Source organism: Hylobates moloch, unplaced genomic scaffold (genome assembly GCF_009828535.3).
Source record: "Hylobates moloch isolate HMO894 unplaced genomic scaffold, HMol_V3 SCAFFOLD_14, whole genome shotgun sequence".
NCBI classification, from domain to species: Eukaryota; Metazoa; Chordata; class Mammalia; order Primates; family Hylobatidae; genus Hylobates; species Hylobates moloch.
The window spans coordinates 32,421,519-32,445,416 of record NW_026652289.1 but is presented as its reverse complement, the minus strand read 5'-3'; the positions used below and the strand labels follow the sequence as shown (position 1 = coordinate 32,445,416).

Below are 23,898 nucleotides of genomic sequence, written 5' to 3'. Positions count from 1 at the left end.
TGCAACAAACAGACAGGATTAAAAATAGGCACTCCCCTCCCCGACCCCCCATGAGAAGGCGAGATCACCCCACAGGGCTCCCAGTTCCAGCTCGCCAAGGGGTGCACAAACCTGCAAAGGCACTCTGCTTGTGGGCATGGCATCTGGCAGCAGTCACAGGGGCCCCAGAAGCACATTGGCAACATGGTGAGGCTGCCCAGTGTTCAGCACAAAAAAAGAATTTGGCTACGACAGCTGAGCAGAGCTCAACAGCCATCTCAGAGCACAAGGACTGTGGAAAGGCTTCAAATCCCACCTGCTAAAACACACACGTAATGTCTTTTACATACAGAACAGACGTGTCCACCATGGAAAATCAAACTAAGCCTTAAAAGAACTTCCCAACACATGATAATTTACAGAGAACTGTGACAGGGCATCCTCCTTTTATTAGGAAGGACTGTTCTGCTGGGTGCAAGGCCATAAAGTTTGCAAAGCAAACTTGATTATGAAAAGACTTGGTGAAAATACAGCCCCCACCTTCACCAAGACACACACACACACACACACACACACACACACACACGCACACACCCCAAGTAAATTATCCAAATGCATTAAGACACCTGTTCTTGTGCTTTTCTTCTTGCTTTTGTTAGGTGAATCCCATCCGTTTAAGTTAGACTAATTAGAAGGCCTTCTTGCCTCCAACAGCAACAGAGAAAAACAGTGCATAAAACCCCTCCAATGTGTGTAAAATTCATGCTAGGTAGATTGAAGGAAAAATTAGAGGAACCTGGCACCCCATTTCACATCTCTACAACTGGAGAAATCAAAGGCTGCAAGGCCTGTGTAGACCTGATGCAAAGTTAACTGGCTGTAAAAATAAAACCCAAGCCAGTGCTATCTTGCACTCTTCACTCAGTAGCTGGAGCAATGAATGATCCTGACGTTCTGGTGTGATATCTGTGCAGCCTGAGGTACATCCTGGCTACAGACTTGAGCCTTGGGGTCTTTAACAGTATTAAGCCATAGTTTCAGTTACAATGGTCCAAAGAACTAGAGGCCACATATGTCAAACACAGAAATGGTGAACACATCCCAAACCACTCAACTGTTTAGTTCCACTGGTGATTTTTTTAAATGGGTAGTGATTTCAAATGATTTGGTGGGGTTTTTTTTTTTTTCTTTTTCTTCAGAGCAAACAAATGATTTGGTCTTTAAGTATGCACAGAAAGAAACAAAACGCTGAACGAGAAATTCACTAACAAGTGATTGTGCAGTTGTTTGATGGGCATGGAGAGGGAGTGGGGCTGAACAGCATTTTGAGGGGATGAAGCGCGCAATCTTACCCTACTGCTGGGGGGTTTCTGCTTCTAATGCTATCATGCTGACAGCAAATATAATTTGTCCATCGCTGGCTATAGATATGTTTAGGCTAAGCAGGATTTAGACTTCTGTTGGGAAGGAATTAGAAGAAATTTAGTAGAGACAGTGTATACTATTCGGTTGTAACTTTATTTTCTTCCTGGTTTTATCAATGCCTATGAAAGCAGGCTGGTGGCATTTCCCGAGAAAAACAAGACTTGCCCCACTATACTTCCTGTTGTGGCATATCTATTTCTTAAAGATATCATCTTATAGTGTTCCAATTTAAGAAAATACTGCCAACTCATAAAATTACATGAAGCAAAGTACATTTGTAATTTTTTTCTGATACAAATTTTGTGATTATTGTAATGAATTTTCCTCCACATTTAGCACAGTGATTGTTTCACGTGATCATCTATGCGAAAATTTTGGAATGCCCACCCAGATAAACTATTTTTATTTATTTTTATTTTTATTGTTTGAGATGGAGTCTTGCCCTGTCTCCCAGGCTGGAGTGCAGTGGCACCATCCCGGCTCACTGCGGCCTCTGCTTCCTGAGTCCAAGCGATTCTCCTGCCTCAGCCTCCCGAGCAGCTGGGACCACAGGTGCCTGCCAGCACACCTAATTTTTGTAGTTTTAGTAGAGATGGGGCTTTCGCCATGCTGGCTAGGCTGGTCTCGAACTCCCAACCTCGGGTGATCTGCCCACCTCGGCCTCCCAGAGTGCTGGGATCATAGGCGTGAGCCACCATGCCCGGCTAGGTAAACTATTTTAAAATTATACATAGTGATTGTTCCATGTTAATAGCTCATTTTGATTAAATTAATCTCTACAGGACATTGGGCCATTTAAACTATGACACTGCCATGGGGCAGTTACCAGGTAGCCTGTGTCACTTCAAATGTTGAAATGTGCGTGATGGTCAAAAGTGTGTTTCATACCATCACGCGTTCTTGGAAGCACTTCCAATTTCTCATTTGTTCTGTATGGCTGGAGGCTGATTACAATGTCGGTAAAGAACAAGGTCATCAATGTGCTTGCATATTTCATTTTCACGCATATCTGTTCATAATTAAGGCAAGGCGTTTCAGGCTTTTCCTGATGCTAATTTTCATCTCAGTATGAAATCCTGGATAACAAAATAGGCAACCTAAAAATAGGCATTTTTTAGTACATGGACTCATGGGTCTATGTACTTTTTAAAGTGTGCTCAAGAAAAGTGTTTCATTTATGGTTTTATTAATAATTTTTAAAGCAGAATTTTCAATAATATTAATATGATTTATTTTTATAGTCAACAAACATGAGACTTAATGCTTTTCCTTCTAGCTCCACATCTCAGTGCACGGTGTAACCTTTTTTTAAAAAAAATACGGAATGTGGCATGAACCTGTGGATCTTCCCTGCACAGGGGGCCATGCTAATCTCCTCTGTGTCGTTCTAATTTTAGTACACCTGCTGCTGAAGTCAGCACCAGTTTCACCTTCTCACATTCACGGTAAAAATGATGGGAAACTGCATGTGAAATGTTTAGACAATGATGGCCCTCAACTGTTAATCCCAACGGGATGGTGACAGACACACAGGCTGAAAATACAGTTGTCTAAAACATTTCCACATTTCATCATCTGAACATCATTTTCCACTAAGTTATTAATTGTAAAGACTTTATTCTACTGAACCTACTAATTATTCTCACCTACTGAGTTGACCTCCACGTGAAGAAAAGGTCATTGATGAAAAAGGGTCGCTATGTTCTGTTTCTGCAATTTCACTGTGTTTTAACATTTTTTTCTTTTTATAGAGATGAGGTCTCGCTATGCTGCCCAGGCTGGTCTCAAACTCCTAGGCTCAAGCAATCCTCCTGCCTCGGCTTCCCCAAATCCTAGGATTACAGGAGTGAGCCAACACACCCAGCTTCACGGTCTTTTAAAGCCTCAAGGTGGATGTCTCCTCATTCCACCTTTCATTCCACCTTCAAAAACACAAAGCCATTGCCTTTTTTTTTTTTTTTTTAAGACAGGGTCTCACTCCGTCACCCAGGCTGGAGTGCAGTGGTGTGATCTCGGATCACTGCAGCCTGGACCTCTCCGGGCTCAAGTGATCCTCTCATTTCAGCCTCTCGAGTAGCTGAGACTACAGGCATGCACCACCATGCCCGGCTAATTTTTTTGTATTTTGTAGAGAGATGACGTCTCACCATGTTTCCCAGACTGGTCTCCAACTCCTGGACTCAAGCAATCCACCCACCTCAGCCTCCCGAAGTGCTGGGACTACAGGAACAAGCCACTGCACCCAGCATAGATGAAATTTTTGAATGTGACACAGAAGGTTTTTGTAAATACAGTACATTTCCTCCAACAACTTCAATGTCATTGTAGATTCTTGGAATAAATTTGTTCCCATATCTTCTTCTCTTTGTTTCTTCTTTTAAAGTCTCAAGTTACCAGATAGGAAGCACTAAAGATATGGAAGGTGGACCTCCGCATATTTTCTTCACCCAAACTAAAAAATGCATGCGAAATGATCTTTTTTAAATCCGTGCAACATACCTTCAGGTGTTGTCCCCAAGAGAAGAGATTTTTGAAAAAACAAATTGAAAAATAAAAATTATAGGCTCTGTGAAGTATGAACATTTACAACGTCGCACAATTTCTGTGGATCTGCCATAATGACTTCTATGTATACACACAGGCACGCACACACACACAATTTGTGGTTATAATTAAGGAAGTCCAGTTCAAAATTATAAACTTAAGTCTACGAGAAAAACCAAGACATCACAGTAGGAACACTAAAGGATAAGATAAAATCTACAACCAAACAATTTTCAAAACCTTCCTACAGTGTGGAATTCCAGTTGCTTAAATAACGCCAGTTGCATTAATTTCAACTGTGCTCTGATCTGTTTCTACACATCCAGGCACACAGACAGAAAAGTGGAAATGTCCTTATCACGGGAAGAAGACATTGCTTCTGGTCTGCTTAGGTGCAGTTCCTTGTTCCAGGCAGATTCCAGCCTTCCCGTTTCTTGCAGATGTGAGCTCCTGTCCTCAGAAATTCTGGAAGATTTCTAAACCCTTCTGCGGCACGGTCGCGGCTGTGTCCCAGTCATTCTCGGGGTAAGTTTCGAAGTTGGAGGTGCCGCCGTCGCGGGCTATCTTGGGCACGATGGGGGGCTTCAGTATTGTCTGCGGAACAGCTTCCCAGACTACGGAGCGGAACCACCGATGCGTTGCGCTTCATTCGCCCCGTTCTTCATGTTTCCTGACCGCCTTGTTCTGTCAACCACGAGCAGTTTCTTTTTTTTTTTTGTTTTGAGACGGAGTCTCCCTCTGTCGCCCAGGCTGGAGTGCAGTGGCGCAATCTCGGCTCACTGCAAGCTCCGCCTCCCGGGTTCACGCCATTCTCCTGCCTCAGCCTCTCCGAGTAGCTGGGACTACAGGCGCCCGCCACCGCGCCCGGCTAATTTTTTTTTTTTTTTTGTATTTTTAGTAGAGACGGGGTTTCACCGTGGTCTCGATCTCCTGACCTCGTGATCCGCCCTCCTCGGCCCCCCAAGGTGCTGGGATTACAGGCGTGAGCCACCGCGCCCGGCCGAGCAGTTTCTTAATGAGGTCTTTTACATGGAAATCCAAATGTCTGGGGAAATCTATTTTGCCTGCAAGAATTTTCTGATAAATGCCAAACGTGTTGTCTCACACACACACACACACACGGAGGAAACCTGAGAGCATCTGGAATATCAGAATGCCAGGGCCCACCAGTCCACGGCCCTTCCGTGACCCTCGCTCTGAATGACTTCGGGGGCCAGGTGCTCGGCTGTTCCGCAGAGGGTCCAAGTCCTGTCTACCAGCTTCTTGGCGAACCCAAAGTCCGCGAGCCTGATGTGGCCGTCCCTGTCCAGCAGGACGTTCTCCGGCCTCGAGTCCCTGTGGACGATCCCCTTGCAGGGCAGGATGGCGCAGATGATCCCCGCAGAGCAGAAGCGCCCTGGGCCGCGCAGGTGGCTGACGAGCTCGCCGCCGGCACGCGCTCCATGCGCCCGTGGAGGAAGCGCTAGTCGTGCCGCGTCCAGAACAGCCCGCTGAGGACTGCGGGGACGACTTGCATCAGGACGCGCCTCTCCATGTGCACGCGCTACACCTGCTTCAGGCGGATGACGTCGGGAGCGCTCAGCAACTTGAGGGCGAAGAAGCGCTTGGCCGTCCTCTCCTGCACCGGGTACCCCCGCCCGAACGTCCCGGTGCCCACGGTGGCCAGCGTGTCGCAGTCCTGCAGGCGGTGGGCAGGCGGCTCCGGCGACCGCGCCTCGGGGCTGGGGCAGAGCGCGGGCGCCCAGCCGGGGGTCTCCTCCGCCACCCCTCGGGGGTTGCTCTCCGCCACGGCCGCCTGGGCCAGTCTGGGCTCCTCCATGGCGACGCACTCAGGTCCGGGGCACCGGGCCAGGCCAGAGAGCTCGGGGAGCCGGGCTTCCCGGGACGCAGCCTCGGAGGGCGGCGCGGCGGCGGCATAACCGAGGCTCCCCGTGCGCGCCCTCGCCTCTCGGTGCGCGGCCCGGCCCGGCTGACAACGGCCCCGGGTGGGAGCAGCCGCCGGCCTCGGCGGTTGGGGCAGGGAGCGAGCACCGAGTGCCGCGCGGTGGCGGGGAACACGGGGACCGCGGCCCGGGCTGCGGGGGCAGGGAAGGGGCCCTGCGCATTCCCGGTCTCGCGCCCGCCGCCTCCTGCAGCTCGGTAGCAGCGAGCGCGCGCTACAGTATTTTTGTTTTTGTTTTTGTTTTTTTACCAGCTGATTCACAACTCAATTAGCACAGCGAGGGTGGACAATTCGGACTGCCTAAGTATCCTAGCATCGTCTGTTCTACATATCACTATTCCAAATGGCATGCTGCTCTGTCTGTGAATCCAGCCTCCCACAGTGGGTATGTCACCATTGACCTATAACAATTGGACTCTGTTTCCAAATCCCCAGGTGAAGCTGCGCTGACATGCCTTCTGTCCATACAGACCTTTCCAAGACTCAGCTATTTGTGATCACCCCCAAATGTTACCCTGATTCTATTACCAATTTGTAATAAAACTCACTTGTATGGTGGAAAGGCTGTTGCCAATTAATTTTATTTTCGTTTGTCACCCATCTTCCCTTCCATGTAATAGTCAAATTGTTTATTGTACATATTAAAAATGACACACAATCAAGAGGGCATGTGCTATATTCAAGCAAAGAATGCTATGTGAGCCAGGCGTGGTGCCTCATGCCTGTAATCCCAGCACTTTGGGAGGCCAAGGGAGGTGGATCAATTGAGGTCAGGGGTTTTGAGACTAGCCTGGCCAACACGATGAAATCCCATTTCTACTAAAAATATGAAAAAAAAAAAAAAAAAAAAGCTGGGCATAGTGGCGCACGCTTGTAATCCTAGCTACTTGGGAGGCTGAGGCAGGAGAATTGCTTGAACCCAGGAGGTGGAGGTTACAGTGAGCCAAGATTGCACCACTGCACTCCAGTCTGGGCAACAGAATGAGATGCCATCTCAAAAAAAAAAATGCTATGCAATACAAAAATGATGTACTTGTCAATAATCCAATGAGTCAGGGGAACCCTTTCTCTTTATTGTGGAGAAAAATAGCACAATCAGAAAAAACATTAAAAGATAATTTTCAGGAAAACTGATAGTTAAAAATCCAATTCTGTTTTACACAAGTAGTCTTTTGTGTTTTGCAGAAAAACAAATATCCATTGATTTGGAGATGGACAATATATGGTCCTTAGCAAATAAAAGAAGTTTAGCTGTGGGGAAACCTGCCCTTCCTCATAATTTATTGAATAGCTTAAAAAGATGTCATCAGCAATTATAAATGTGCTTCTGGGGTGCTTACTTCACAGGCCTCAAAGGGAGAAATGAGTCTGACAGCAGGCTTGAGGCACTTAAAAAACACACACACATTCTGACTGCCACCCCTAGAAAGTGCTTTTTTTTTAAAAGTTAAAAAATATGAAATGCTTCATAAATTTACGGGTCATCCTTGATCAGGGGCCATGCTAATCTTCTCTGTATCATTCCAATTTTAGTATATGCGCTGCCAATATAAGCATAGAAAGTGCTTTTCAGATGGCCGGGCACAGTGGCTCATGCCTGTAATCCCAGCACTTTGGGAGGCCTAGGTGGGCAGATCACCTGAGGTCAGGAGTTAGAGACCAGCCTGACCAACACTGAGAAACACCGTCTCTACTAAAAATACAAAATTAGCTGGGTGTGGTGGTGCATGCCTGTAATACCAGCTACTTGGGAGGCAGAGGCAGGAGAATCGCTTGAACCCAGGAGGTGGAGGTTGTGGTGAGCCAGGATAATGCCAGTGCAAATTTTTCAGGTAAAACCATGCTTCAACTCTACTGCCTTCAGTGATTAGGTAGGCTCTACCAAACAGCAAACACCTGAGCCATTCTCACTGGAAAGAAAATCACAGGCAAATCACGTTCCATATCTCAATGCTTCTAAATATCAGAGAACTGCTGGCACAGTGGTGTGTGCCTGTAATCTCAGCTACTTGGGAGGCTGAGGCAGGAGGATCCTTTGAGCCCAGGAGTTTGAGACTAGTCTGGGCAACATAGTGAGATTCCATTGCAAAAAAACAGTATGTGAAGTAAATTTAAAATAAATATCACAGAAGTGTACTTTGAAAACAAAGCAAAAATCCTGAAAAGGAAAAACACAAACAATCCAGAGTGTGCACAAGCATGTATTGTACCCAATGCAGTAAGTGACTGGACTACAGTTCATTCCAACTACTTGGTAAGGTTCATTGTGAACTGCAAACTTAGAAAGGGATCACTGTTTGCTTTTCCTTTATCTTAAAAAAATATATAGGCCAGCTTTGCAATTAAGAGGGGATACCTGGTGTTTACTGTAAAGGCTTTGATGTGAGTTCAGCTCTACCCTCTTTAAAATAACCAGAAAAACTCAGAAATGGTTTGCTAGTCTGATCTATGATCCTATGGTTAGAAAAGGCATTTTATCAACCATAATTTTCAAATGTGCATTTTGATAAAGCAAGACAATTTTTATACTGTCATAAGTGACAATCAAGACCAATTAAAGTTTAATATTTAGGTCAAGTGTCCAAACATCTGGGCAGTCCATGTCTGCCAAGTGCAGCCTAGTGGGTTGTGTTAAGGAAGAGGTGGGAGGTACAGCAGCAAGTCCAGCTGGTGCCCAGGGAGATATATTGGATGTCTGGAACATTGCCTTTGGTGATTGTGTTAAAACTATTTCTGACTTGAATGGTATTGTTTTCAGCCTGTCATTTCAAAGGTGCAACCCAAAATGCCAGTATTATTTGTGTGCAGAGAATACAAATAAATTGAAAACCACCGTCCTTGGTTTCTACCTCTTCCCCTCCTGTGCACACTTGGGTCCACCTAAAATTTCTGTCTTAAACATCGTCAACTACTTCCTGATGGTCAAATCATCTGGTGGTTTCTCGGATCTCATCCCACTGTTGCTGTCAGAGATACTAAACCCCACATAAATTTTCCTTCTCAAAGCTCTATAAAACCTTTCTTAGTTTCCTCATAGTATTTTCTGTTCTCCTGCCTCAGATTTCCCTCACTTTCCTTCTTCTATCCAGTACTCCCCCTACCCACCCTCACCTTTTCTCTCTCCACTCTCAGGGCAATCACACTTTCTTCCATGATTTTCATAATACTTGTACACAAATGACTCATATTTGGCTCTGTCCTTCTGATTTTCAACAGAGCATTTCTAACTCTCTGCTGGATGCCACGCTGTGCTGATAACAGTGTCAGAAGTCACTCAGGTGAGAAATGAACTTTTCTTCCTCCTAAGGCTTCCTACTTTCTTATCTGAGTAAACAGAGCAGCATCTCAGCATGCCAGTGAAACAATGGCTCTTTATTTCAGGTTGATCCTGTTCCTCCTTTTTAAATTCTTTTTTCCAGTTATACATGCACCCATTATTTAAAGACTAAGTCTTTCCGTTCTAAAAACTTTCCTTGAATTTCTTTTGTACTTTCTCTTTTCCAGTCCTTTTTTCTCTTTCAGGTACTTCTATTATTCAGTTATTGGACCTTGGTGACCAGTTCTCACATTATATCATCTCTCTCCTGTTTCCTAATTTCTTTGTCCTGTTGCTGTAAAATCTAGATTTCCTCAACTTATTTTTACTACATTTCTACTTTTTCATTTTTGCTATCACATTATTAATTTATAATAGGTATTTGTTTCCCCACTGAATATTTTTTTCTTTTTTGAGGCAGGGTCTTGCCCTGCTCTGTCACCCAGGCTGGAGTCCAGTGGTGCGATTATATGATTATAGTTCACTGTAACCTCAAACTCCTGGGTTCAAACCATCCTTCTGCCAAGCCTCTCAAGTAGCTGGGACTACTATACTCAGCTATTTAGGGTGTTTTTTTTGGAGAGACAGAGTCTCATGATGTTGCCCAGACTGGTCTTAAACTCCTGGGCTCAAGTGATTCTCTTGCGTTGGCCTCCCAAAGTGCTGGAATTACAGGTGTAAGCTGCCATGCCCAGCCCCTCACTGAATATTTTTTATGTAGTATCCTTTATAATTTCTTTGAGGGTATTGATAAGTTAACTTCCTCTTTGTTTAATCTGTTTCGTGTTTGTTTTGATCTCTGCCTTTTAGGTTAGAGGCTTTCCCCTAATTCCTGATGATCCTTGGCTGTTCACTCACATTATATGTAAGAGTGAGCCACTAAATGCCAATTAGCTCTATGTACATGGTGATATTTGCCACTATGGGCTTCATAGTAGGATGATTTGGCTGGGTAATTTATTTGGGGAACCCCAATATCAGTGTCTTTAGATCTTTTTTCTTGGGTTTGTTAAATTCCCCAGAAAAGTCTCTTTTAGCCTCCTAGTTAGAGTTAGAAGTGTTCTGGCAGTAGAGTTGGGGAGAAGGCCGGGGAGGATGGTGCTTATATTTAGTATGTAAATATTTAATTAATCCTGTTTTCAGTATGTTATTCCTATCTCCAGCTGTGTCTGGTGTTCCCCAGTCCAAAGACCTGTTGTTTCACACTCTCCGGGAATAAACCTCTAATCTGCTAGGTGGTGGAGAGAGCAATGGCTGACTACATGGAATGGGGTAGAGGACCTAGAAGTAATTGTTTCCTGAGTTGCTTTTCCACCCACCACCCTATGGTACAGCATGGTGCTCAGCACTACAGGCACCTGACCCTTCAGAGGAATCCAGCTCATAAGTCAGATTTTTCAGTTTTCCCCATTCCAGACAGGAATGTAATGTTCCTGGGTCGACTAGGTTAGTTTGAACCCGCCACTGCAAAATTGTAACTGAGACAGTGAAAGAGATCCGACCTAACCAACTCCATCTTGCTTCTAACCTCCAAGCTGTCCTCGTTCATCCCTGGGCATAGGCTGCACTAATTTTGGGAGGAATTTAGTTTATAGTTTAAAACGAAGATAAAAGGCAAATCCCCTTCTTGCCTGGGGACTAGACTGCCTTTGTAGGATTAACAAATTAGTCACAAGATTAGAAATTATGGTTCAGGAGTCATGCAGCTGGAGGCTGCAAGATTCTGACCCTCCCTAAACTGCTCCTAAGTCAGTAACTATTTTGCAGACCCTGCACTTGATGGATCAGCTGGCACCACCCAGATCGATTAACTGGCTCATCTGATCTTGGCTCTTGTGGCCCCCACCCAGGAACTGACTCAGCACAAGAAGACAGCTTTAATTCCCTGATCTCTTCTCTTACCCAACCAATCAGCACTCTTGACTCACATCCCCTACCCACCAAATTATCCTTAAAAACTCTGATCCCTGAATGCTCGGAAAGACCGATTTGAGTTATAATAAAACTCCAGTCTCCCCCACAGCCAGCTCTGCGTGAATTACTCTTTATTGAGATTCCTGTCTTGATAAATCGGCTCTGTTTAGGGAGCGGGCAAGATGAACCCACTGGGCGGTTACGAGTTTTCAATCTACCTACCTTTGAGCTTCCGAAATCGTTTTCTCCTTTTCCATTTTCTCCTCATGTGTCTTGTTGCTTGTGATTTGGCCTCTTCATTGTTATCAGTGGGTGTCTGAAGGCAGAGAAGCTGATGTGAGCATTCAGCCAGGCCTGGATCCCATTCCCATTGCCCTTGCCTTCAGTGGGATTTTTGCAATAAACTCTTCCCAATCTTTGTGCTTGTCAATCTAGCCGCTATATTGCCACTAAAGTCACTTTCTTCAAATACAAAACCAGTCATTTACTCAAAAACCTCATCAGCTGTCCACCGTGTATAGAAAAGTCAATACTCCTTAGCACATTACTCAAGGTCTTGGATGACCTGACTCCAATGTAAGTTCATTGTGTGACTTACACCACCGACCACACATATCCAAAGCTGCAACAATTTTAGTTTTAATAGTGTACATCCCTCATCTTCTGTCTTGAAGGCAGGGAATTATGTAGGGAGTCTGAGAAGAGGTTGGAACCCAACTACCTGAATCCATTACTTCAGCTGTGCCACTTTACTGGCTGGGTGATCTTGGACAAGCTACTTAATCTCCATGTCTGCAAAACAATAATAATAATAATAATGATAATAGGACCTACTTTCTAACATTGTTACAAGGATTAGAAGAGCACTTAAAACAGTGGCTAGCAAATAGGAAGTGCAAGGTAAGGATAATGATTATAATTCTCTGCACATCTGTCTCCTCCAGTAGATTATCAAGTCCGTGGAGAAGGATCACTTCTCATTTATTCAACATTTGTGCTGTGCCTATGATGTAACAATGTAAAAAGAGCTTAGCAAATGGAAAGACTGTTGACTTATGTTTCAAATATAATGTGACAAATGATACAACAGGAAAGAGCAAAGTGCAGAGAATAGAGCATGCAAAATTGAATGGTGAAGAACAGATGGGGGAAGGCTTCACAATCTAACACTGAAGACAGGGCTTGATGAATGAATATGTAAGAGCCAAGAGTTGTGCTAGGAACAGTGGATGGGGAGAAAACCACAGACAGGCTGGAGAAGCAGGTTGGGGCCAATTGCACAAGGCCCTGCATAACCTGTTTACACTTTATTGTTTGACCAGTTAATCTCACTGTTCTAGCATATCGAGCGTGTCAGAGAATTATGAGGAGTCACAGTATTTTCTTATTAATAATAGCTGAAATGTAGGTAGTTAACTTTTGTTTTTGAGACGGAGTTTTGCTCTTGTTGCCCAAGCTGGAGTGCAATGGAGTGATCTTGGCTCACTGCAGCCTCTGCCTCTGGGGTCCAAGCAATTCTCCTGCCTCAGCCTCCCGTGTAGCTGGGATTACGGGTGTGTGCCACCACACCTGGCTTTTTTTTTTTTGTATTTTTAGTAGAGACGGGGTTTCACCATGTTGGCCATATTGGTCTCGGACTCCTGACCTCAGGTGATCCACCCGCCTCGGCCTCCCAAAGTGCTGGGATTACAGGCGTGAGCCACCACGCCTGGCTAGGTACTTGACATTTTAAAAATAAATCAGGACACACTCCCAAATGATGCTGAACAAAAGAATACATTATCTATGACTCCATTTATAAAAGAAAGAGAAAACCAGGCAAAGACTGTCTCTGTTCTCTCAGTTCACGACACAGTAACCTTTAGGGGTGGACAGTGACAGGGAGAGGATTCAAGAGGGACTTCTGGGTGCCTCATGCTATTTCTTGATCTGGGAACTGGCTCCACCGGTGTGCTGTTTCTGAATTCAAAAAGCCGTATACTTATAGTGCACTTTTCTGTATCTTTTCTGCTTTAAAATAAGTAAGCTGGGTGCACGGCACCATGTGCTCACTTGTATTTCCATATGCTTTTACCGGAAGGGGTGAGGTTACAGACTGCTCTTGTGTTGTACTCTGGGAATTCACTGTGCAGACATATATCAATAGTTTTGTGTTCCTTTAAGACATAACTCTGGGAATAGCGCTTAGATGCTCAGAAAGGCCAAGGATAGTGATCACACCAGCCAAGGGTCACCTTTAGCAAGACCAGGGCTTAGTGAGTGTGTGATGAATTGACTTACACTTGAGTTAGTTACAAATGTAGAGATTCTGAAACACCAACTTTGCATACCTGTAAGATTGCTTTTCCCTCATTTTACATGTAATGAGGGGCTGACAGTTCCTTGCTAACCTTATAGAGAAACACAAGTCAAAACCACTTCTGCATAAGCACGAGTTATAATGCATTCAATATTTATGTACCCTTAGGAACAAGAGTCGATTTTTTTTTATTTTCCCAGTTATTTCCATTAAAAAACAGCCATGTGTCACTTGACAGGGACATGTTCTGAGAAGTGAGTTGTAAGGCATTTTGTTGTCATGTCATGTATGTCACAGAGTATACTCAACAATCCTAGATAGCATAGCCTACTACACACCTGGGCTGTATGGTATAGCCCATTGTTCCTAGGCTCCAAACCTGTACACAGTCTTACATACATATTTTATACATGCACAAAAGCATATCTATGAATGTGTATTACTCCTGCCCTGCTTCTTGCCCTAAATAATTACAAGCCCCATATATTTACTTGTTTTTTTACTGGAGATGTTTCACATCCACAAACATGCATAAAATGCATATAGTATTCCACTGACTATACAAAGTCTGACTTACTTTACCAGGTATTTCTAGTAAAACTCTAAAACCTTAATTTTTTTTACAAATAATGTGGCATCCTTGAATACACATTCTTTGACGTGCTTTTTCAATTATGGTAGAAACTGCCTCAATGCATAGCCTCACCAACAGCATGTTAAATGCAAACCTTTTGACCTTTGCATTGCTATTTGGCTAACACTGGTACTTCACTGTTATTTTAATCAGCAACCTTCTATTTAGCTCCACTGACTTTTCCATTTCTACCTGAATTAAGTACTAAACTGTTGCAAATACCACAGCCTTAATATATATTTTAATGTCTGGTAGGTTTAGTCTTTGTTCTGTTTCTCTGCAAAGAGATCATTAAAAAAAAATTTACAGGCAATATTTTAGACTGCCTTAATGCCAGACTTAGCAGCACAATATAGCTATTGCTCCTATTACACAAACATATTAAAATTGAATTTACTGCTACCCCTCAAGAATATGGAACATAATTATTCATGTCACAATTTTAAATAGGAAAATGATGTAGTGATTAAATTTTTTTTTTTAGAAAGAATCATGTTCATACAGTAGGCCAGATATAATCACTTCTCAAAGAAACGGCTAAGATTTTACATTTTTAATGTATCACTTTCTGTGTAAATCCCCCAGAAGGAAATAGTAACGGTATTTGGTTAGTGACCCTCCTGGATTCAAGTCCATCAAGAACACGTGAAAGTGGCCTTATCTGGGATTAGGGTCTTTGCAGCTGTCATCAAGTTGAGATCATAATGGGTGAGGGTGGGTCCTAATCCAATGACTGATGTCCTTGTAGGAGGGAAACTGGACACAGACACAGGAAAATGCTATGTGAGGCAGGAACTGGAGTGACGCCACTACAAGACAAGGGACACCATGGCTGGCTGGCTGCCACCAGAAGCCAGAAAGGGGCAGGATGGGATTCTTCTCCAGACCCTGAGGGCATTGCCCTGCTGAACCTTGAGTTTGGACTCTGGTCTCCAAAACTATGAGAATAATTTCAGGTGTCTGAAGCTGCAGCACATGTGGCAAGTTGCTACGGCAGCCCTAGTTAGGGAACGCAATCACCACCCCCGATTTTGTGTCAGTTAGAACTGCCATAAATCTCCAGTGGTATATAGCTATATTGAGTGACTTGTCGTTTGATGTCTCTTTTTCAGTCACTAGGTTGTTTCCAATAAGGCAAAAAGTAAGAACTTGTTTAGAAAACCCAGCCGGGCACAGTGGCTCATGCCTGAAATCCCAGCACTTTGGGAGGCCAGGCAGGTGGATCACTTGAGGTCAGGAGTTCAAGACCAGCCTGGCAACATGGTGAAACCCCTGTCTCTACTAAAAATACAAAAATTAGCTGGGCGTGGTGGCGGGCACCTGTAATTCCAGCTACTCGGGAGACTGAGGCAGGAGAATTGCTTGAACCCAGGAGGTGGAGGATGCAGTGACCTGAGTCGTGCCACTGCACTCCAGCCTGGGTGACAGAATGAGACTCTGTCTCAAAAAAAAAGAAAACCCTTTTGTGGTGATTATTTTATACTATTACCTCATTGAGACATAACTGATATTAAGGAAAAAGAATACCTGGAAAATAAAATGCCAATGTTTTACAAAGTGTTCATAGTTTTATTACTTATCACCTCTATGTATTTTAACAACCTCAAAAGTGCAGTTGGATTATATGGGAAAAGATTTTTCTTTTGCAAACGGCAGATGGCATCTTGTAGCTCCCGGAAGCATTTTACTATTCTGTAAAATATTCCCACTTCAGAGATGACATCATTTGGGGCTACTTCACAATCAAAGGAGAAGGCAGTATCAAATTCTTTCGGAACCAGAGGCCTTGATGGAGGCTCAAGGCTAAATTCTTTTTTATCCCTGCTTGTCCCAGCTGCATCCTGAATCTCCTTAGTTGCTTGCTGGTGTAAAGATGTCTGTTCACTGTTAGCTAAACACTGATCTGTGGATTCCACTTCAGAATCATCAGAGCTGTCGTAATCTACCAGACTTTGAGAGGCCCGGGGGGAAGACAGACTAGAAGCACACATGGTGTGAGTCCCCTTGGACATCACAGCTTTCAGTGGTTCAGACGGGGCATCGAAAGCCCAGGAGTGCCGAGCACACACATCTCTGTGACTATGAGGAGCAGTCAAATGATGGGGTATTGTTCGGTTGGTGCTTTGGTCTTGGACAAGTGAGGGGACACAGCCACAAATACTTATGTCATATTTAGATTCAGTTGCATCAAAGTTATTGCAAATGGTGAAAAAATCATCCCAGTCCTTTTGCAGTAATTTTAAATATCTCACAAAATATTCAAGAAAACAGGTTTCTGATGAAATCAAAAAGTCAAGAAGAACTGTAGAATCAAATCCTATATTTTTTAAGAAGAACAAGAAAATACAGTGAGGATTATAGCCATTTTCATGTGTGTGATGGTCCCATATTTCTTTTCCCTGAGTCAAGCTTTCAGTGGCTTCACATCCTCTGAAAATGAAGATAATGGAGAATGCAGATTAACGACCTTACAAAAATAAAGTTTTAACAGATATAATTCACATACCATAAATTAACCTATTAGATTACTTTCAAATCTATGCATCACTTCTTAAAAGAAAAAATTTCAAAACCCATTCCTTTCCCTGTAAGCTCTAAATAAATCTGACTCAGTAAAGCAAAATCCACTGACTTCGGCAGTTCTAGTTTTTGTCTGCCCAATAAAAGTTCTCTGTCGTTCTTTCTCTTGACATCAGAATTCCTCATTCTTATAGGTAACCAATTCCATGTGGTAAGATAATTCCTAAACCTCCTTCCTTACCCTCCTCAACAAGGGTGGGCACGTGACCCAGACTGACCAATCAGAGCACTCCATGCTCCTGGCCACAGTGACTGGTTCTGACAAGCCTCTGTGACCCAAGTGGGTTAATCAGATCTCCCCTCGGACTTTTGCTGGCGCTATGGGAGATTATAACTGTAAGGCTGAGGTAAGCCTTGAACTGCTGGTGGCCATGCCTTGAGAATGAATTCAAAACTGTGAGACAGAGAAAAATTGAGAAGTGATTGATGACACGATTATAGTCCCTATACATATAGTTATACCTGACTCCAACTTGACCCTTTAGAATTCCCAGTTATGAGCCAATAAACGCTGGTTTTTGCTCAAATTAGAGTTGGTTTCTATCATTTACAACCAAAAAAATCTTAACAAATACAACTACATCTGAAAAAAAACTGTCTATGTTGTAAGCACATGCCTCTCTGGACACACTGAACTGGAATTAAGAAAGTGAGAAATTCACACACAAAGTGAGTTTCAATCAGGGATTTCTACTTCCTGAGGAGTAAGGAGTTAACTTTGAGTACAATTAAGATACACTCTTACAGGCGTGTGCATTTTCAGACTGAATTTGTATTTGACCATTTTGAACCTAATTCAAATCACATGCAGGAATTTTGTGTTCTTGATTAGAACCTTTTGAAAATTGGCCCCAAACACTTAAGAGTCTAAGAGCAGCCATTGCCAGCAGTGTCATAATACAAGTAAGTACTGGCAGCACAATGCTGCACCACAGATGATTAGCAAGAAATCCCTTTCTCCCAGGCCAAGAAAGAAATGGAAATAAAGCAAATATGTGAGGGTTTTAATAAAGCAGAAGCAGAAACAGTGGAAAAGGTCATTGGTTATTAGCTTTATAACCAATTACAGATATTTGCCACAAGAAGATATTACCCCAAGTACAGCTATTTTAATAAAGCAGAGACAATCAGTATAAATCATCAGTAACATAACTTAACCAATTTCAGACATTTGCCTCAAGAAGGTATCAGCCCAAATTCGACTGAATATTGAAACGAAAATTCAGAACAGCTCCTTTGATTATTCCTAAGTTTGTATTCACCTTTACAAAGGCAAAGATCATCTTACTGAAGCTTAATACAAAAAAGTAAGTCTTAGGGGTGAAAAGAGGTCTTAGATGAACAACAATTAAGATTCAGAGAAGTGTACTTACTGGAGACTAAATCAGAAGCCATGTTTTCAGATGCCAATCTAGTCATACTACCTGACATCTGCCCAGCCGGCCAAGTTTTCACAGTGACGCAAATGCAATCTCCTTTTCATGTAAGTCAGGGTTAAAGAAAGGAACTGCAACTTATGAGGAAACCACAGGATGTTTTCCCCCAAATGATGCAAAATAAGCAACATGCCCAGCACATTCTCAGAAATGTTTTCTGCTTTCCTGACTTGTAGGCCGTTCAATAATTACTTTAAAATACACTAACCTGGTCAGTGTTAAGTAGATGCCCAGTGATGCCTTGGCAGCCTCCAGCATGTCATCGTCTTGTTCTATGAAAACCCTAGACAGCCATTTGCACCGATTGTGTAATTGCAGAGAGGGCTGAAGGTGAGGCTTTAAGAAGGTGAGTAACTCAGACATGAACCTCTGTAAGTCAACTTCAAAAAATGCAAATTTCAAAGTGTAGGCAATAGTTTATGAATGAATTAATATCTTGCCTGTATATAAACTGATAGTGTCTAAAGTACCTTAAGATGCAATTATCCTAATTCACTTTCAAAAAGTCATCAGGAATCAGTTAGGAATCATCTTTATTTGGCAAATGAGGACACTGAGGCTCAGAGAAAAAAAGTGACTCATTCCAGAGCATACATTTAAAATGTACAGCTAGATCATCTATTTGCAACAAATGCCAAATAACTGTCTCTTAGAAATAAAAGTTATGTGATTTCTTGCTAAAAGCAGATAAATAAATGAGCAGACAACAAAGATCACTTCATCGGATGCCAGAGCTGTCTGTTACTAGAGGCAAGAATGCAACCAAGCAAAAATAATTTTGTCTTCAAAATAACAGAAAAACATATTTTTTGTTTGTTTAAAGCATAGAAATACTACTAATAAGCACAAAAATAAAAAACGTTTTAGGTAGCTTTAACTACAATTTAAAACTGAATTATGTAACAGGTGCCATCTAGTGTTATAAATTAAAACTGCACAGAATTATAACTAATGCGTAGTTATTAAAAGCTAAATTACATCCAAAGCAATTCAGTGATGTCATTGCTCACAATTCAAACTTTTCACTGAATCTGTATGCCGTCTGTTTAGAGACATTTACTATTCATTTTTCTCAAGTAAAATGGAAGACTTTGAACTCCTGAGTTACTATTCTGGAAATTATATATGTAGCAATTTCTTTGTCAATATAACTTCTCACGTATTAGCTTTAACTCAATATCTAATTTTCAATAATTTACATTAGTAGAAATACTAATTGTATGAAGGATTAATATAAGCGGGGTGGGGAAACAGAGGCGAGAGGATAACTTGAGCTCAAAAGGTTGAGGCTGCAGTGAGCCTGGGCAACAGAGCAAGACCCTGCCTCAAAATAAACAAACAGTGAACATAACAATAACAAAGAAATAATAACAAACAATAATAACAATAAACACATAAGTGGGAGTGAACATATTTTTCTTTAATCTGTCTTCTCCTCTCTCTCTCTCTCTCTCTCTCTCTCCCCCTGAAAGGATTTCCATCTGTTGCACCGGGACTGCAGTGCAGGTGTGAGATGGATCGCGGCTCACTGTAGCCTTGACCTCCCGGGCTGGGACCTCCCAGGTTGGGACCTCCCAGGTTGGGACAGGAGAAGTAGCATGGGCCAAAGGGGGGTCAGGGCTGCAGTGGGCCATGGTCACGCACCTGCAGTTTAGATTTAAAAAAAAAAAAGGATTAATATAAATAAAATGCTATAAATACTTGAATATGAATTGATTTCCATCACTTACTTTCAGATGACTCAACAGCAACTTTTTTAAACTTCAATCATTCCTTATGCTTTACAAATTTATTGTAGCCACAAAAAGCTGACATGTTTCTTAAAGGTAAATCCAGTTCTCTTTTTTTTTTTTTTGGGAAAATGTAGTAAGTTATAAATAGGATAACACACAGCATAAATTACTGGAAATTATACTAGTCCTGAGATTTGATAATTATGAATTACTGTACTTAAGTAAATAATTACACACTGCATACAAAAGGAGTTTGGAGAATTACCTTTCATTTCACTTGCTGAAGAACAATTTTGAAACTTGATTTCTAAGGATTTCATTATAACTAAGCTTGCTGCTCTAAGGATCACATGATCTGGACTAGCGATATGTTCACATCCAGGTTGAACTTCATCACCTCCAAAAAAGGAATGTTTTTCATAAACAGACAGTGTCTTCAACAACCCTGAATCCACAGCTTGCAAAACAGCATTAGCTAAAGCCAGCATGTCCACCGCTACATGATGGTCTGGCGGCATTAAGGCAGGCACAGATCCACGACAGAGGTCTTCACCCACTTTACAGAGAAGGCACCTTTTGAGGAATATGATGACCTTCCTTTTGACAAAAGCCTGAAGAGGCCAGGTAATAACTTCCAGCATGTAGGATGGTTTCAAAAATAAAATCCTCTGGCAAGTGAAATGTAACTTCAGGTAGATTCTGGAGGCTATGAGAAGCTCAAGCAACTCCAGGAAACACATCAGGATGTTTACTATTTTAGAAGTATCCAGGCAGTTTTCAAAATGCTGAGAGAATAAGGAATTGTAAAACACTTCAAAAATAGTGTCGAAATGAGTCAGGAACTGCTTTAGAATTTCTGCAATTATAAAATAGGAATTATAAACAGGAAAAACACAGTCTTCTTCAAACAATTTTACAATTCAGTTTTTATAAATATCATTTTATAAGATGAAAAAACAGATTTGGAATGTTTACCTCTAACATTAACAAATGAGGTTACACAGATTAATGGGTAAGAACTACAGTTAAAATTCATTTTATGGCTGGGCGTGGTGGCTCACAACTGTAATCCCAGCACTTCGGGAGGCCGATGCGGGTGGGTCACTTGAGGTCAGGAGTTTGAGACTAGCCTGGCCAACATGGTAAAACCCTGTGTCTACTAAAAATATAGAAATCAGCTAGGTGTGGTGGTGAGTGCCTGTAATCCCAGCTACTCGGGAGGCTGAGGCAGAAGAATCACTTGAACTCGCAAGACAGGGGTTGCAGTGAGCCAAGATCATGCCATTGCACTCCAGCCTGGGCAACAAAGCAAGACTTGTCTCAAAAAACAAAACAAAACAAAACAAAAAACAAAAAAAATTCATTTTACAAATATCAGTAACATCAAACAATGCAAAGGATTTATGATCATGAAAAGCTTTACTTTTTGCCTTATACTTTTTTTCCTATTAAAACAGGTTATCCTCAATCAAAATATATTGGAAGAGACTGAGTTTTTCATTACTTTAAGACGGATCAGATGTTCCAAAGTAAGTTTTGTTTCTCATTATAAATACAATGCTCCCAGGAGCAAGATGACGATTGTTCATAGGGCCATGTAATCCATACCTGTTTTTTGTGAACATGAATCTTTAAAGATTTCTTTTATTATTGCTGTAAGAGTCCAGAGGCAATATATTGCTTTATTACTCTCAGAGTATTCAGAAAGATTTTTCTGGCAAAAAGCAATCCAGGAATTACTTAAGGTTATCTACCAGTGAGAAAATAAAGAAAGTAGTTAAAATACAATATTTTCTTTACACAACACAACTGTATACCACATTGTTTACATATTTGGCCAAAAGAAGTATGATAATATGTGGTAAACTGAGAAGGAACAGAAATATCCTAATATTATGTAAGTAAAAAAAGTCAAATATGCCATAGAAATAAAATAAAAATGATTAAATGTAAATGGGCTAAATGTCCCAATTAAAAGACACAGACTGGCAAATTGGATAAAGAGTCAAGACCCATCAGTGTGCTGTATTCAGGAAACCCATCTCATGTGCAGAGACACACATAGGCTCAAAATAAAGGGATGGAGGAAGATCTACCAAGCAAATGGAAAACAAAAAAAGGCAGGGGTTGCAATCCTAGTCTCTGATAAAACAGACTTTAAACCAACAAAGATCAAAAGAGACAAAGAAGGCCATTACATAATGGTAAAGGGATCAATTCAACAAGAAGAGCTAACTATCCTAAATATAAATGCCCCCAACACAGGAGCACCCAGATTCATAAAGCAAGTCCTTAGAGACCTACAAAGTTACAGACTCCCACACAATAATAATGGGAGACTTTAACACCCCACTGTCAACATTAGACAGATCAACGAGACAGAAAGTTAACAAGGATGTCCAGGAATTGAATTCAGCTCTGCACCAGGCAGACCTAATAGACATCTACAGAACTCTCCACCCCAAATCAACAGAATATACATTCTTCTCAGCACCACACACCTATTCCAAAATTGACCACATAGTTGGAAGTAAAGCACTCCTCGGCAAATGTAAAAGAACAGAAATCACAACAAACTGTCTCTCAGACCACAGTGCAATCAAACTAGAACTCAGGATTAAGAAACTCACTCAAAACCGCTTAACTACATGGAAACTGAACAACCTGCTCCTGAATGACTACTGGGTACATAACGAAATGAAGGCAGAAATAAAGATGTTCTTTGAAACCAACAGGAACAAAGATACAACATACCAGAATCTCTAGGAAACATTTAAAGCAGTGTGTAGAGGGAAATTTATAGCACTAAATGCCCACAAGAGAAAGCAGGAAAGATCTAAAATTGACACCCTAACATCACAATTAAAAGAACTAGAGAAGCAAGAGCAAACACATTCAAAAGCTAGCAGAAGGCAAGAAATAACTAAGATCAGAGCAGAACTGAAGGAAATAGAGACACAAAAAACCCTTCAAAAAATTAATGAATCCAGGAACTGGTTTTTTGAAAACACCAACAAAATTGATAGACCACTAGCAAGACTAATATAGAAGAAAAGAGAGAAGAATCAAATAGATGCAATAAAAAATGATAAAGGGGATATCACCACCGATCCCACAGAAATACAAACTACCATCAGAGAATACTATAAACACCTCTACGCAAATAAACTAGAAAATCTAGAAGAAATGGATAAATTCCTGGACACATACACCCTCCCAAGACTAAACCAGGAAGAAGTTGAATCTCTGAATAGACCAATAACAGGCTCTGAAATTGAGGCAATAATTAATAGCCTACCACCCAAAAAAAGTCCAGGACCAGATGGAATCACAGCCGAATTCTACCAGAGGTACAAGGAGGAACTGGTACCATTCCTTCTGAAACTATTCCAATCAATAGAAAAAGAGGGAATCCTCCCTAACTCATTTTATGAGGCCATCATCATCCTGATACCAAAGCCTGGCAGAGACACAACCAAAAAAGAGAATTTTAGACCAATATCACTGATGAACATCGATGCGAAAATCCGCAATAAAATACTGGCAAACCGAATCCAGCAGCACATCAAAAAGCTTATCCATCATGATCAAGTGGGCTTCATCCCTGGGATGCAAGGCTGGTTCAACATACGCACATCAATAAATGTAATCCAGTATATAAACAGAACAAAGGACAAAAACCATATGATTATCTCAATAGATGCAGAAAACGCCTTTGACAAAATTCAACAACCCTTCATGCTAAAGAACTCTCAATAAATTAGGTACTGATGGGACATATCTAAAAATAATAAGAGCTATTTATGACAAACCCACTGCCAATATCATACTGAATGGGCAAAAACTGGAAGCATTCCCTTTGAAAACTGGCACAAGACAGGGATGCCCTCTCTCATCACTCCTATTCAACATAGTGTTGGAAGTTCTGGCCAGGGCAATCAGGCAGGAGAAAGAAACAAAGGGTATTCAATAGGAAAAGAGGAAGTAAATTGTCCCTGTTTGCAGATGACATGATTGTATATCTAGAAAACCCCATTGTCTCAGCCCAAAATCTCCTTAAGCTGATAAGCAACTTCAGCAAAATCTCAGGATACAA

The 23,898-nt window shown here is 41.9% G+C and overlaps 1 protein-coding gene, 2 non-coding genes and 1 pseudogene across 3 annotated transcripts in view; all 4 read right to left on the bottom strand.

Moving 5' to 3' along the window:
- Positions 1 to 2,717: 2,717 nt before the first annotated feature.
- LOC116482675 (U6 spliceosomal RNA) lies at positions 2,718 to 2,822 on the bottom strand. The gene has a single exon (XR_004251952.1). It is a non-coding gene; the product is annotated as a U6 spliceosomal RNA (small nuclear RNA).
- A 1,407-nt stretch (positions 2,823 to 4,229) lies between these two features.
- On the bottom strand, positions 4,230 to 5,767 carry LOC116481443 (cAMP-dependent protein kinase catalytic subunit PRKX-like; annotated as a pseudogene).
- Positions 5,768 to 7,340: 1,573 nt separating this feature from the next.
- On the bottom strand, positions 7,341 to 7,447 carry LOC116482855 (U6 spliceosomal RNA). The gene has a single exon (XR_004252103.1). It is a non-coding gene; the product is annotated as a U6 spliceosomal RNA (small nuclear RNA).
- An 8,131-nt stretch (positions 7,448 to 15,578) lies between these two features.
- Positions 15,579 to 23,898, bottom strand: part of LINS1 (lines homolog 1) — a 33,093-nt gene continuing 24,773 nt past the window's right edge. The window contains exons 4-7 of the mRNA XM_032174098.2: positions 21,411 to 21,552; positions 20,068 to 20,658; positions 18,278 to 18,449; positions 15,579 to 16,483 (exon numbers count right to left, since the gene is read on the bottom strand). Coding sequence (XP_032029989.1) covers positions 15,604 to 16,483; positions 18,278 to 18,449; positions 20,068 to 20,658; positions 21,411 to 21,552 — 1,785 coding nt within the window. The 3' untranslated portion in view covers positions 15,579 to 15,603. The remainder of the gene's footprint in view (positions 16,484 to 18,277; positions 18,450 to 20,067; positions 20,659 to 21,410; positions 21,553 to 23,898) is intronic.